The following is a 14,265-nucleotide window of genomic DNA, read 5'->3' as shown; positions in this document are numbered from 1 at the left end:
GAGGGGTTGAAGAGAACTGAGATACGTAGCACACGGACAAAAAATTCTTCTACTCGGGACAAAGGACTGGTCAAAGTGAAACAGCGCAAACGTATACTGCGACCCAATATGTCCCGTGACAGGCGTGTTAAAATTCAAGAAAAATGGCAATATTTTGGGGCTAAAAAATGGCACGGAGCGAACGAGAGGAACCGCAAAAAACGTCAATCTCGGTACAGGGAGATCGGTTTAGCGAACAGAATAACGATTTTCGAATTCGTATTAATCGCCAAGCGTCGGGTAGTCCTCTTTTCTCTAGCGAATTTGAGAGAACAAAAATTTGATTGGAAGGGCTTCCTCGCAAATAAAATTCGAGGTTCCCACTTTTCCCAATTCACGTCCAGGCTGGCAGAAAGATTTATTTAAAATCGCTGGCCGGTTAGTGCGAAATCCGCGAAGTAAAAAGAAAAGTAGGGAAGTCCGAGAGATAACAATCTTGGGTCGCGGCATGATCGATGAAGTTTTTATGAAAACACCACGTCGACGGGCAACACGTTGCAGGATGATTTTGATTGATAGAGGACGCACGAATTTGAAATTCCGCCCAAATGGGAAAAACGAGGCCCGTTATCTGATCTTTTTCTGAGCTATGCAAACCGCAAGCGACCAGCTGCGAGGAACGGCACGCACACTCGCACGTAAGGACGTATGTCCACGTCAAACTCCTTCCGACTGTGCACGTCCTAGAACAAGGCACGTAGAAAGTCCCTTCCGGACCGTGTTTCCAAAGGACATCGTTTCCAGTTCGCCTCTTCTCGTTTCTCCATTTACCACACTGCTCCAAACTTCACCCTCTCTGTGGCTGCGTATACCACTGATTTTAAGCCACTGTGCCGTGAAGACGGCTACCCGTGCTCGAGACCATTCACTTAACCTTTAGGAAGCCCTGGAAGGGAAAAAACTTCTACTTTGTGTGATAAGCAATATTTCTGATACGAAAAACGATGATTTTCAATCCAAAGCAGGATTGCAAATCCTGCTTTAGATACCATAAGGACTGCTTTTTAAGTGAATATACTTCAAGGTTAACAAAGTATTCTAGTACTCAGAGTACAGTATACAGTCATACCTCCTTTTGTGGTGTCTTGTTTTATGGGATTTTTTTGTGTGTGATTTGTTTTGTGCAAGTCTCTTTTTATGCGGTATATGAAAATAATATGATATTGTAGATTTGAATTTAACGAAAGCGAGCATATAACTGCGATTGATTATCAATGAAGGAAAGAGAGCAAACCGATATTAGTTACATACTTACCGACCTTCGAAGTGCGTGCATACACGGAGATGTTTTGACCATTACGATAGAATTAATTTTTAAGTGAGATGATAAATAAATTAATTATTTCTCCTATTTAGATATAGTCTTATGATTTCTATTTTATTTTTAGACATAAGTGCTCCCTTATAATGAATATTCTTTACTGTGACGTTTTTTATGCGGTCCCTATCTACTGCAGAAAAACAAGTTTGACTGTATACTCACATTTAAATTTGATTAGAATCACTAGCAAACGCAAAAGTGCCACTCTGAGAAACTGTTTCATTTGATACAGGAATGACTACATCGTGAAGGTAGTGAAGTACTAATTCCAATGTCACTTGCAATTATCTATTATTTTCCTCTTGCCTTCTAGTACGTGTAATTTCAAAATTAGATACGAGGGTCCTTAATCACGATGCTCAGCGATCTTCCTCCTCCGACACACTTCATGGTCATTGAAATCGGCGAGGTCGTTAACATGGTAAATAATTACCATAAATTTCCCCACTTCGGTAACGACACCGAGGCTGGATGCGAGAGAGGAAGTAGGTACCTACGTGACTTACGAGTTACCACGGCACTCACCTTCGGAAGACATTTCCAGCTTATAAAAAACTACTACCACTAAAGCCTTGGGTCTTATTAGCTGGCACTCCGACGACTTTAAACGCCCTTAGAGCTTCGGAACTCTATGTGCCTCATTAGTTCTTCTGCATCCCATTTGCTTATTGGGACCTTTTGCGATTCATTCGAAGCTGCTTGAAAGTGTTCGATATAAATTGTGAAGATCTCTTACCTGATCAGTAAACCTATGGATACGAGCTATCACATTTTGAATTCCCTACAGACGCTAACTCGCGTCTCTGTTGCGTGATAGTTAACCTAAATGGCCACGTAGAAAATGTCCATTGAAGAGAGTGGGTAATTGTATCCACTTGATATAAGTGGCTTACTTAACACTCTTATTTCACCAATTTACTTCTCATATTTCCATGCTGAGCAGCACTTACGTTAACCACATTATGTTCATTCGTGTTGTAACAAAATAAAAACATCGCAGAATATAGAATTCAAAATATAAGACAAATAAAAGTGATGGCTTTTCAAAATTATGTTTGGACGTTACGTTAGGTACATACAATTATACAAAATAATGTACAGTAGTTTACAACAATATTAGTTGCTCATAACAGTTTTGACAATAGTTATAGTTTACTATACAGTGGTTTAGAAAAATTTCAATATGAAAAAATTAAAAATCAAAGGGAGAGTCTTTAACTGAGGAAGCAGACGTCTCAGTGTCTATATTCATACGACTTCCATTTTAGTAGGTAGTGAGGTACAGTTCTAAAGTTTGACATCCTACTTCTGAAATACCCTGTATATAGCGAGAAGGTATATAAACTCTTTACTTTCGCCTTATGCATATCTAATGTCCTCGTTGGCCGGATATTTACAAGTCAAATGCGAGCGATCGATGCGCGTTAGAGCGATCGGGTGAAACCGACGCGACGCTCGGGGCTTGAAAACGGGGGGAAAAAGCTCGCTGCGGGAATCTCGTGGAGGTGCAGGAGAAAATGGAGACGAAAGCCGCGGGGAGGGGCTGGAATGTAACGCGGAAGAAATGGGTAGGAGAACGCGATGCGACGGGAAAAATGGAACGTACAATGAAGTCCCAGGACCGTAGGGGAGAGTTGCCAAAACCGTCCTTAAGATATTTTATCTGAACGTATATTGTAACATACGTGGTTCGAACGAGCAGTTTATTTACTTTAGGAATGTTTCGGTTTTTAAAGGCCCTCTTCGATACAAATAATTAAAAATATAGAAGTGAGAAGGGATGAGATGTATACAGGGTGAGGCACTTAATACAGGCCACCCGAATAATTCGCTTACTTTTAGCAATAGAAGAAAAAGTTATTGGCACCACGTTGCGTGCCCCTCGAAATCATACAACTCTTGTTCGACACTTTTTTCTTCTATTGCTAAAAGTAAACAATTTAGGTGGCCTCTTTTAAGTGCATCACCTTATATGTATGAACGAGGGGTGTTCCAAAGTAGTTAGGCTTTTTATAGCACCTTATACATTATTTATTTGTCCTGACAGATCAATTCTTTACCTCTCGTCGCTGTGGAAATGTCATGATCCGTTCCATTTATGTACAATGTATAATACATTGATGTTGTCTAGCCTGGAGATGTTTAATTTTGGACCATTGGGATTTATGTTTGAATTGTTAATCTTTAAGCCCTTGTTTATTAGGGATAATTTCATATAAACTAAATGGCTTCAACAAACAACTTTTTTTTTTTTTTAAAAAAAAAGGGGGTGTTCCAAAAGAGTTTCAGGACTTTATATCTCTCTAATAAAAAAAAATCTCATTATGTCTTGATTTCGCTCAAAGCATCCGCCAGAAGAATCGTTCCTCCAATTTTCCTACCATAGAGCCTATGGACGCGGACCATGGTTTCTCGTTGCGGGCGGAGACTTCAAAAAGTTCCATGATTCGCGGAGGACGCTTGCACGTGGGGAAAAGTTGTTCGCGAGAGAGCGAGCTCCGAGAGGAGGCGAATCTCGATTTCCTGGTGAAATAAATTCCCACGACCCAACCCATTTATTTCTTCTTCGACGACGCTTGCTTTTCTACGGGGACGAAATTAATCGATCCGACGAGGGTGGGGAGAGGGTTCGAAGATACGGTGCGAGCTTTGACTTTTTCAGGCTGACTCACTGTTATTCCTTTAGGGGTGTCCGCGAGCAGTTCCATTTTCCGGCGGATTTTCGCTTTCGTTTTCGGCTGAATTTACTGGCGACGTTTGCTTAAGATATTCGAGGGTTCCATGGCCTGGGTTCTCGCAGTTGATTGGATTTTCGCTATAAGTAGGGTTGCCAGACATGCCTCTTACCAAGGTAGAGTACTCCATTTATTGAATGATGTCTGTAAAGACCGCAATCTTTCATGTGATCCTCCTATAATTATCGTTACTGCATTTATTTGCACGTTTTTTATTGCAAAGGGAATGCGATCGTTGCACGGGAGACGATTGCGCGTCGTCGCGGCTCTGCGCAACGAGATTTGCATTATCTTCGAATCGCGTTGTTTATTGCGTCCGCGTAATCCACGTGGCCGATTGCGAATGAGAAAACTTGTAAAATACACCCTTAATCGACAGCGATTTGTGTTAGTCAATAATCGGTTCGCCAATGGAATTGAAAGTGTCGCGTTATCGAAGAGAGAAGTTACGCTGAGAAGAATCGTTTCGTCTAGGGATCGTAGGGTTTCGTAGGGATCAGTAGAATAAAATAGATTGCTCGCGACGAGGGGGTATCCCATCGACAATAAGCAATATTACCGCGCTTGTCGCGCTTTCCTTCAAATTCAAAAATAAACTACGTAGCCCGACAAATCAACGTATCCTCGTTATAAATATTTGATAACGGTGTAGCAATACTGATTTACACACGGAGTGACGCGCATCGAGTTTGATAAACGCAGTTTATCGATGGTGTACAAGCGTCAACGGCGATCAAATTTGTGTAACGTGTCGGTTATATTGATCCCGCGAGAATTGACATTATTAGAATGTTGAAGGGCCCTCCTGGTGGAATCGATTTACCCGTCTACATCTTTCCTACCTTGCCTGCTCTACCCATTCTTCATATCGTTCACTCTCGATGGAGTTACAACTGGCGCTTCCTCCGCGTTCTCATTCTTACTCTTGAAGTTTTGGAATAAATTTAAATAGCAAGAAATATTTTCTTTGAGATGTATTCGAATATCAAGACCACCCATCAGGAACATTTAGTCAGACGAAAAAAATTGTGGCAATTATTTAATCGGTAGGAAATTTATTTAACCCTCTATGGGCCAAATTTTTGTTCTGCAGACAACTTGCAAGGTATTTACTTTGATATTTAAAATTGATGGTGCTACCAACCGTAATCAATATTGTTAATGGTCATCAGAGATTATATTTCACGATTAAGACGTATACGTCATCTTGTGAGAAAACTAAAATTATTTAGTAAAATGTCGATATATTAGCATGTAACCTAAAAGTTACATGGGTCCATAGAGGGTTAAATAGTCAAGTATATTGAGACAAACGAAATTAGCAATCTTGCAAAACAAAGTTACAAAGATCCACCATAGTTGATTAAATTCTATAACAGACTCATGGAGTGTCAACACTTGTTTATTAAGTTCCACGTCACTGTTAAAAACACAATGTGCAATTGCTGATCTAATTGTCAACAGAGACACAACCCCTTTTCTTTGGTAACGTTGATTTAACGAGAGTTCGTAAATCTACCCCACCTTGCTACTCGCTTTATACCAAATAAAATCAAGCCAAGCGAAATACAAAACTACCAGCGTCAACAGTGTTATAATATCGTTGAAGGATATTACCAGAAGAATCGATTTACTCGTCTACCTCCTTCCACATCCAGCATTTTTCCGTCGATATTCGTCACGGCCGGAAGTACGACCCAGCGTTGTCTACCTCTTCGTCCTATCCTTTCCCAGAGAGTTTTGGAATAAATTCAAATAGTAAGAAACGACGTCGTCGCCGGCGGTGCTCCAACGTTTCCTTGAGCTCATTGTCTTCCGCGTATTCCATCCCAGCGGGAGGGTACGAAATGAATTGTACCAGCCGCCCTTCAGCCAGGAAAGAGTAATTTGATGCACAACCTCGGACTCCGCGAACCCGACGATAATAAAAGGGGTAAAGTGCGCTCACGGCGTCGTGTTGTATTAATTTAACTTGAGCAACGCTACCGTCGACCGACGACCGCCTAGGCAAGTGCAAGTGGGTCGAGAGGATTGGGGTTTGGGACACCGAAACGATATTAAGTTAAATTGCCAACAGTCCCGCGCTTAAGGTGGTCTCCTGCTTCGAGATTAACGAAACAGGCCAAGAAATATAAAGAAAACGGGCTGGGCGGAGCGGACGTAAAAACACGAAAAAGGAGGAAACCGAGAAGAGGTGGATCGCACGAAACGAAGATGGCGACGGCTTGGAAGTATCGTGGAAGCTCGGACTTGGCCCGATAACGCGGAAAGTTGAGTTTCCTCTTGTTGATCGTATTGCTCGACCTTATCCCAGCGTCCCGGAAGTAGCGGGCTTTGGGCTCGCCTCGCTAGTTAAAAATGTTTTTTAATTAAATCCGCCGATCCGCCGACTGATTACAGGGAGTCTTGTTCGGTAACGAGCCATCACGCAGAAATACTAATTGACGTTAGTCGCATAGCTGCCCGAGAACAGAGAAACCGTGCGTCGAAGTTATGCCTGCTAAACGTAATATAGAGCTTGTACCTTGCGTATGGACACGGGGGTTTGTTATGCGAGTCTATTCTTGTGGGGTTAACGATACGTGTTGTTATTGGTTTCTTTGTTATGCTTCCTTCGCTGACTTCGATTGACGTTGGTTATTACGGATCTGTTGCTTCAGACTACGCGTTATCGTTCGTTGATGATTGTACGTCCCAGCTCATCTGAGACTTTTTCGAAATTTTCTCTTCCTTTAAGGCGCTAAAACGCACCTTGTCTGTATTTATTATATGATCAGGAGCAATTTTGAATTGGAATGTCGAGATTATAATGACTCTGATTCAGATTTAACACACAAACATATATAATTACTACAGAGTTTTGGATTACATGCACATATAGATAAATATATTAGAACAAGAATAAAATTAAAGGTACAATACCAGTTGCCGATCTTATAGCTATCGGCGGAGTCTACTTGGAGATCTGGTTCCGGACTCAGCTGTGCGAGGATTTCTTTTTAAAGAAACACTAACTAATATTTCATACCCACAGCCACGATACGTTCCATCATTCTTCTAACCTCTTCCATCATATTCTGTCAACAGAAATCATCGGGATGGAGCTAATAACAGCGAAACTGTTGCTGTACTCGACGCTGGTGGTGGTGGTGTGCTGGAGCCAGGAGGATTGGACGGCCCAGTGCTCGCCGTCGTGCAAGTGCAGATGGGTTTCAGGCAAGAGAAGCGCCGAATGTGTCAACCAGAATCTCACGCAGGTACCGGGCGGACTTTCCTCGCAGATCCAAAACTTAGATTTGAAGGGGAATCGCATCACGCACCTGATGCACAAAGCGTTCGACCGGGTACATCTGGTGAACCTCCATAAACTGGTGCTGCAGAAATGCGAGATCGAGTCGATCCATACGGACGCGTTCCTCGGGCTGAAGCTCATGATCGAGCTCGATCTTTCGGCGAACAACATCAGAACGCTCTATCCGGGCACGTTCGATGATACGACACGATTGAGGGTGCTGTTGCTGAACGAGAACAAGTTGAAGGTGCTAGAGAACGGGCTGTTCCACGATCTCGTCTTCTTGCAGAAGGTGTCGCTGTCCAAGAATGAGCTAGAAAGGATCGAGGAGAAGGCGTTTCGAAATCTGTCAAAGTTACAGCAGGTGACCTTAGACGGGAACAATCTGAGCACGTTGAAGATGCTTACCTTCGACAAGCTGCCAAATCTGGGCAGCCTCGAGCTGCACAATAATCCTTGGAACTGCAACTGCCGTCTCAAGAGATTTCGCGATTGGACCATGACGCGCAAATTGTATACGAAGCCCACCACGTGCCAGCAGCCGATCCACCTCGCTGACAAGATGTGGGACGAGATCAACAGCGACGAGTTCGCCTGTAGACCCGAGATATTCACGATCGGGCCGTCTGTGAAGATCGAGGTCGGCAGGGGAAATGTCACTCTCTGGTGCAGAGCGTCTGGTATACCGCGGCCGCAGGTAACTATCGCAATGCCACGTTATATTCAAGTGTGGAGTTCCACCAGGTCATGGTTTGTATGTATAGTTTAATTAAATGATTGGCGTAGTCGTACTAATCCATGTACACTTTTTGTAATATTATTTTAACTCTTTAACTGCCAGGATACTTCGAAGAAATCGACAGCTCATTTCAATACTCTCATAATTCCAAATTTCAACCCTCCTCTCCTACGGCCGGGTCAAAAGAGACCGACGTATTAGTTACATCATTAGGTTTTTGTAACTGTGAAGACTGAATTCAGTAAGACTGAAATCAGCCAAAGATTATAAATAAAAATTAATTTGGTTTTAAAAGAGAAGTTTTTTTTAGTGCGTAATACTCCTACTTGTACATGATAAATGCGTTTTTAGGTGACAAGGTCAGATCCGACCCAGCGTAGGAGAGGAGGGTTAACACTAAACCTACCGACGTTCATTTATAACTATTTCTACTGTAATGGGACACACGACTACACGTTTCGAAGACACTTCTTACAATTAACTACAACAATATTTTACGTGGAACTAAATTGGATAATACATGAAACAATTGTGTATAATTCATATGTTTCATATAAAAACTGAATACAAAAGTTTGAAAACGGTCATTTAACCGCTTGCGCTAAGTTTAGAATCAAAAATGAATGTCTCGCCCCGCACTTTCTTAAAGTTCATACACTCGAGAATATCTGCGTCTTTGTATTTTCATTTCCGATCAAAAAATCAATATTCCTTTCTTATGACTTTTGAGAGTAAGTTTTCCTGTAAAACAGAGAACTCTGCCGTAAAAGCAGAGCTACCTTCCGCGAATGTAGATCCGCGAGCATGCGAGTTCGGGTACATACAAGGGGGTGAGCGCTGTATAACTTTACGGGAGGGAAGAAGCACGGTTAAAAAGCGAAGGGAAGTAGAGTGGAAAAGGGAGCGCGCGACGGTGAAGTACATATTGTAAAGGGTGGTGTTGTAAAGCTGGGTAACGTTGACTGCGGTAATCCACAGTAACTTGCGAGCAATTTTGTGTACAATCTGGATGAATGTCGGGGGGTCAGGTCCGTTGAAAAGATTGCGTCGGTTAAATCCGCGTTGGGGCAACTTAGCTTGAAAACTTCTAAACGTTCTTAGTCGGGGAACGCGTTGTTCTCTAACCGCGGAATGGAACAGATTCTTTAAACTTTGCTGGCTGCGGATCCATTTTTCCCCCTCCTCTTCTCATTGTAACGGTTTCGCGAAACTCTTTGCGGTCGCAATAAGAAATCTCGTTCTCGTTTCTCCGCGTTGCTTAGAGGAAATATTTGACTACGTTTTTACATCTTTAAGGAGAAAACTGTTGAATAGATCCCGTGGTGGGAGGAATTACGAATTGCTTTTCTTCGCAAATGTAGATTTACAATAAACAGTGAGTCAAAAAAATTAGTTGCGAATGCAGGTAGCTAGTAGAAGCGTTATTAGTTAAAATAATCTTGAAAACAATTAGGAATGATCGCATTCGACAGTTTTCTTCGAAACAAATTTCTCGCGTGCATTTCAACTCATTCTGTACATCCAATAATGTATGTATCTTTGAAAGCAACGAGTTTCGTTAAAACCGTGGCACGGGATTCCTTTGATTTAATGAAACTCTTTGATTCCACGGATAATAACGGGCACCTGGGTGTACGGGAGCGTGAGACCCGTCTTTTCAAACTCGTCCTACAAAAGGAAGGTGTAGTCGCGTCAGCTTTTACGCGCGATAACGAAGTTCTTTCGGTTTTCTCTCGTCGCGAAGACCGAAAAATCGAAACAGCTGTTAGAATCGGTGTTTCTCGGTTTCAGCTGTTCTGGATCTACCGTTCGAGGGTCCTGGAGAACCAGACACGACGACACAACGGCGAAAAAGGTTACATCCTGAAGTCGAGCCACGACTGGCTGAACCTCACGATCCCGGACGTCGCGCCCTCTGACAAGGGTGATTACGTCTGTCTGGCGAAAAGTCCTGGCGGAAATACCGAGAAAAACGTGAGCCTGGCTATCGCAGGCGACGCAATAGACGGCAGGGACAATATAATCAGTCTGCCCCTCGCCCTGGGTTTGGGCGTGACTGCACTGGTGTTGCTGATAGTCACTTTGTCCCTATGCGTGTGTTACTGCAAACGTCGACGGGTCAGGCACGACGAGAAGAGCCTGGAGGCGGCGTCGATGGAGCACCACGGGCTGGGGGAGCAGGAGAAGTCTCTGATCACTACCATAAATCCCGTGGTGAAGCCCCCTAGACGCTACGAGGCGCCGTCCGTGACGTCGCACGGCACCGAGATGACGGAGCTGAATCGTACGTTGCTCGACAACGACTCGGTCTTTGGTCAGTACACAGCCTACATTACTAAACAGTGCGTGGCCAGGTGCTAGCTACTAACTATTTGTTACTTCCGCCGCGCGATTACTGCGAAACGTGGAACGCTAGCGGGACAATCGCCTCTGATAGGGCTTCGATGGTGTGACGTGTGAGATACGCGCGCAAACGTTTCGTGGAAACAAGTATCGTCGATCGGTGTTGTCCAGGGTTATCTTTTCGTGGGAGCAATCGAGGCTCGATATGATTTCATATTGACGTTACTTCTGATCACTGTGTGATTGAAAATAACGCTTTAACCTTTAACTGGTGGAACGGGGTTGTTGGCGCGTAGGTAGTCGATCGGGCGACGGTCTACAGATGTCGATCGATGGCATGGATAGACGATATTCTTTATTTGAGCCGTTCACTGCACAAATCGATTAACTCCACTTTTTGAAGAATCTGAAATTTAAGTGTCAAAGCATTTGATATAGTCATAACTTATTACATTTACATTTACATTTTATTAAACGACAAAATTTTTGTTGATTATTGAATAATAAATAATTTATTTCAGAGGCCATTTTAATCGCATTTCTCAACTTTTTGTTTTATGGAGTAAATCGATTTGTGCAATGAACGGCTCATTTAACCCTTCGATGTAAGATTAATTTATTTATTAATTCTAGTTTTTATTTTATGTCTTAGTTGCGGGAAATGATAATAATACAGGGCAGGTAAAGAACATGAAACAGGAAAAGTGTATCTGAGCTCAGTTGATAATCTCTTAAGAAGATCTATCAATTTACATCATTTTTTAAAAATCAAGCAGACAATTGCGTTCAAAAGAACACCGTTTCAGTAACAGTCTCTTGAGACCTGCAATTGAACGTATAGTCACACCGATCACCTATCTACGGCTATCGTTTCGATCACGTTCTACCAGTTGAATGTTGAATCGCAATATACCTCCGAACAAAGCTAGACTTTTACGGCTGTAGGATTAACAATAAGAACATATTTGTGTTAGAAATAAAGGACCTCTCATAACGCTACACTAACGGGTTGCATAATACAAACTTGAAGACTACACTAAGCACGGTGTACATGTACATTTCGCGCGACAAAATTGTCGGCCTGATACGCAGAGATCAATCAATGGAACGCTAACAAAAGATCGTTCTCGCTAGACGCGACTCCTTAAACGAGATCCGCTTTGGATACTGTTCTTGCCACGGCCATCAATCTTCCGATCTCTTACGAGAAACGACCCGTCGCGACGATCGTTGGATCGGTATCGTCGACGTCTAAGGGATAGAATAGATTAATTGAATTGTAAACGGCAAATGTATTTAAGTTTAAGACAGTCGTATTATCGCGAGCGCGACTCGGTAATCCCGCAGGCAGACAAACGAGGCGCCATCGATCCTGGGGTTAACAAATATCGACCAAGACTGTTGCAAGATTAACGAGAGCGTGCAACACGTAATGATAGAGAGGAGAAAGGCATTTGTCGTCTGTGTCTAGCTGACAGCGACCAGCGTTTTTTCTCTTTCGGGCAATCTCGTTTTCTGTGATGAGAAACGTTGGCCATCGGCTAATTAAAAGATATATACATATATAATAAAGAGAGGCACAAAAGTAGAACTCATCTATTAATTGATTTCGTGTATTGTATCAATACAAATAACATTGATAGTTACAAGTAAGTCTATAGTTAGAGTTTGAATTATAGAATTAACCCTCTATGTGTCCGTGTATCCGTGTTTCTATTCATGATTTTCTCAAAAATGGAGCAAAAACGAGCAAATCTCTAAAGGACTTTTTTTCTTAGTTTATCAGTGCCCTACATGCTCCCAAAGTGTTAACACTTAAATTAGGAACACCCTGTATAATGTCTCTAATAACCACGTTGTTTGCAGACAAAAATTTCGGTCCATAGAAAGTTAAATATTTCACAACGCACAAATAGAAACGTAATCATACATTGGTTTTATACATTATTTAAATAAAATGTTGGCTATCTCTATTCGATTGTCTCGCTCCACATCGCTTCAGTAAACGATCGTTTTGTTAGATACGTAAATTCAAGTGGGGAACATACACAAATCCAAAAAATCAAAACTTTTATAGCCCTGTGCAAGCAGAGTTTATTCTCGATACGAAACCATTTCCCATTTTCGCTATTTTGCAATTTGAGGAGATGAAATCAACCCTTGAAAACAAATGCAGATTTACAGATCGAAAAGCATGCATTTTGTACACACAAAAAGCAGCTGAAACTCTTGTTTAAACTTTGTTCCCGAGGCCTCCCTCCGTTCGGGAGGTATTCCACGAGAAAAGTTCGTGCTATTTCCAGGGGGTTATTTAGCCCCCCTCGAACCTTATAATGGCATCAACGAGAAACGGTTTCGCATTACGAATTATCCACTCTGCGTTGCACGCAACGTTTCGAAAACTTTGCGGAATTTTTTGAGTGCGTGCAATGTTCTTCGCCAGCCTAGTAAGGTATCAAACGATTTCGGAGTGGCGATCAACTCCAAAGCGAGTTAGTGTGTTAATTGGGACGTTAGCTGCTTTCGAGTGTAAATAACGAAAATGAATTAAAGAAAAACAGCTCGAATTACTTGTAGATTGTACGCATAAAATAGCGATTAAAGCGATAAGCCAAAGGAGGGAGGAAGAAGCGCGCGTTACGCGACGTTCGAGTCCAAGTCACTAACAAAGGGGGTAAGAGTAATAATCATTATCGTGCTCCCCTCAGAATTAGCAAGTTGGAGTTTTATCGAGCACGGACAATTCTTTCGTGCGTCTTCCGTGTACACGTGCACACGCAAACTTCCTCCAGCGAGTCTTTGTCTGTGCACTTTCCGAAGATGATAATTGAAATTGTCGAGGATCTCGCATCTGAACAGCTACCTTCCGCGTCTCGACTACCTCTGTGCGCTATGGTACCCCTTTGTGTCTGTCGCGGAAGGCTGGACTCGTGCAACCTTTTCCCCATTGTCCTACTTTCTCTTTTGACTGCTGGTTGAACAGGAGTCGAATACTGGAAAAAAAGAACGTGTGCCACGATAAAAGTTCCACGATTATCGAGCTCTCGTACCGTCTGTCACCGGCGCTCCTAAAGATTTTTTGCACATAGTAGACGGAAGCGCGGGCGATAGAAAAAAATAAAAAGGTAAAGGACCTGAGAACTGGTAGAAAACGAACCTGGAATCAGCACTCCGTCAAAATTGGTTTTTATTTTATTGCTACTCTGCAGCAACGTTCACTCTGGATGCCAGATGTAAAAAATAATGTCGTTGTTTTCGTCGTGAGAGGCTTTTGTACTTTCCACTCGCCTTCCAGTTCGTGTCTTTTGATTTCTATGTTATTAACATCCACTTAGTACTTTCTTCGACGTTAACGTAGTCGATGGTTGCTACGTCCTCTGATGTTAATCATCATATGTAGAATAATCACCTAAAAAGATGGCGCGAGGAGCAAATCGACCAAAGAACTCGCGTATGTTCCAGATCTCTTTTCATCGACGTACAGTACATAGAAACAATTTTTTTCGATTGCCTCGCATAGCTAGAAAGATGTCGTACCAGACAAAGTAGCTCATCGCGCTCGTGAACTTGAACTCGCGCTTTAAGTTTGTCTTACTTTCCTATCACACGTCATTCATTTTTCTGTTTTAACGTTCGTCCTTTTTTTTTTCGTTTATCTTCTGATAACATCATCCTCCAAGTGGTAGGTCGTATTCGCGAAGGATTCGCAGCATGAAATTCATAGACTTGGCGACCGAGATACGATAAAAACGAGCAAGGGTATCGACGTTCGGCCTGTATTTCCTTTCCTTGACAG

General features: G+C 42.4%; 1 protein-coding gene across 5 annotated transcripts in view; it reads left to right on the top strand.

Annotated features, from left to right (window-relative positions):
• Nucleotides 1-14,265, top strand: part of LOC128875610 (leucine-rich repeat-containing protein 24-like) — a 312,453-nt gene that overhangs the window by 293,096 nt on the left and 5,092 nt on the right. For 4 of the 5 annotated variants that reach the window (XM_054121333.1, XM_054121335.1, XM_054121334.1 and 1 more), the window contains 2 exons: nt 7,183-8,084; nt 9,918-10,440. In XM_054121333.1, coding sequence (XP_053977308.1) covers nt 7,194-8,084; nt 9,918-10,440 — 1,414 coding nt within the window. In that variant the 5' untranslated portion in view covers nt 7,183-7,193. Of the gene's footprint in view, nt 1-7,004; nt 8,085-9,917; nt 10,441-14,265 lie in introns of those variants that run through there. The other variant, XM_054121337.1, reaches the window with a different exon arrangement.

This window comes from Hylaeus volcanicus, chromosome 4, assembly GCF_026283585.1.
Source record: "Hylaeus volcanicus isolate JK05 chromosome 4, UHH_iyHylVolc1.0_haploid, whole genome shotgun sequence".
Classification (NCBI taxonomy): Eukaryota; Metazoa; Arthropoda; class Insecta; order Hymenoptera; family Colletidae; genus Hylaeus; species Hylaeus volcanicus.
The sequence above is the reverse complement of the archived record's forward strand: the minus strand, read 5'-3'. Positions and strand labels throughout refer to the sequence as shown.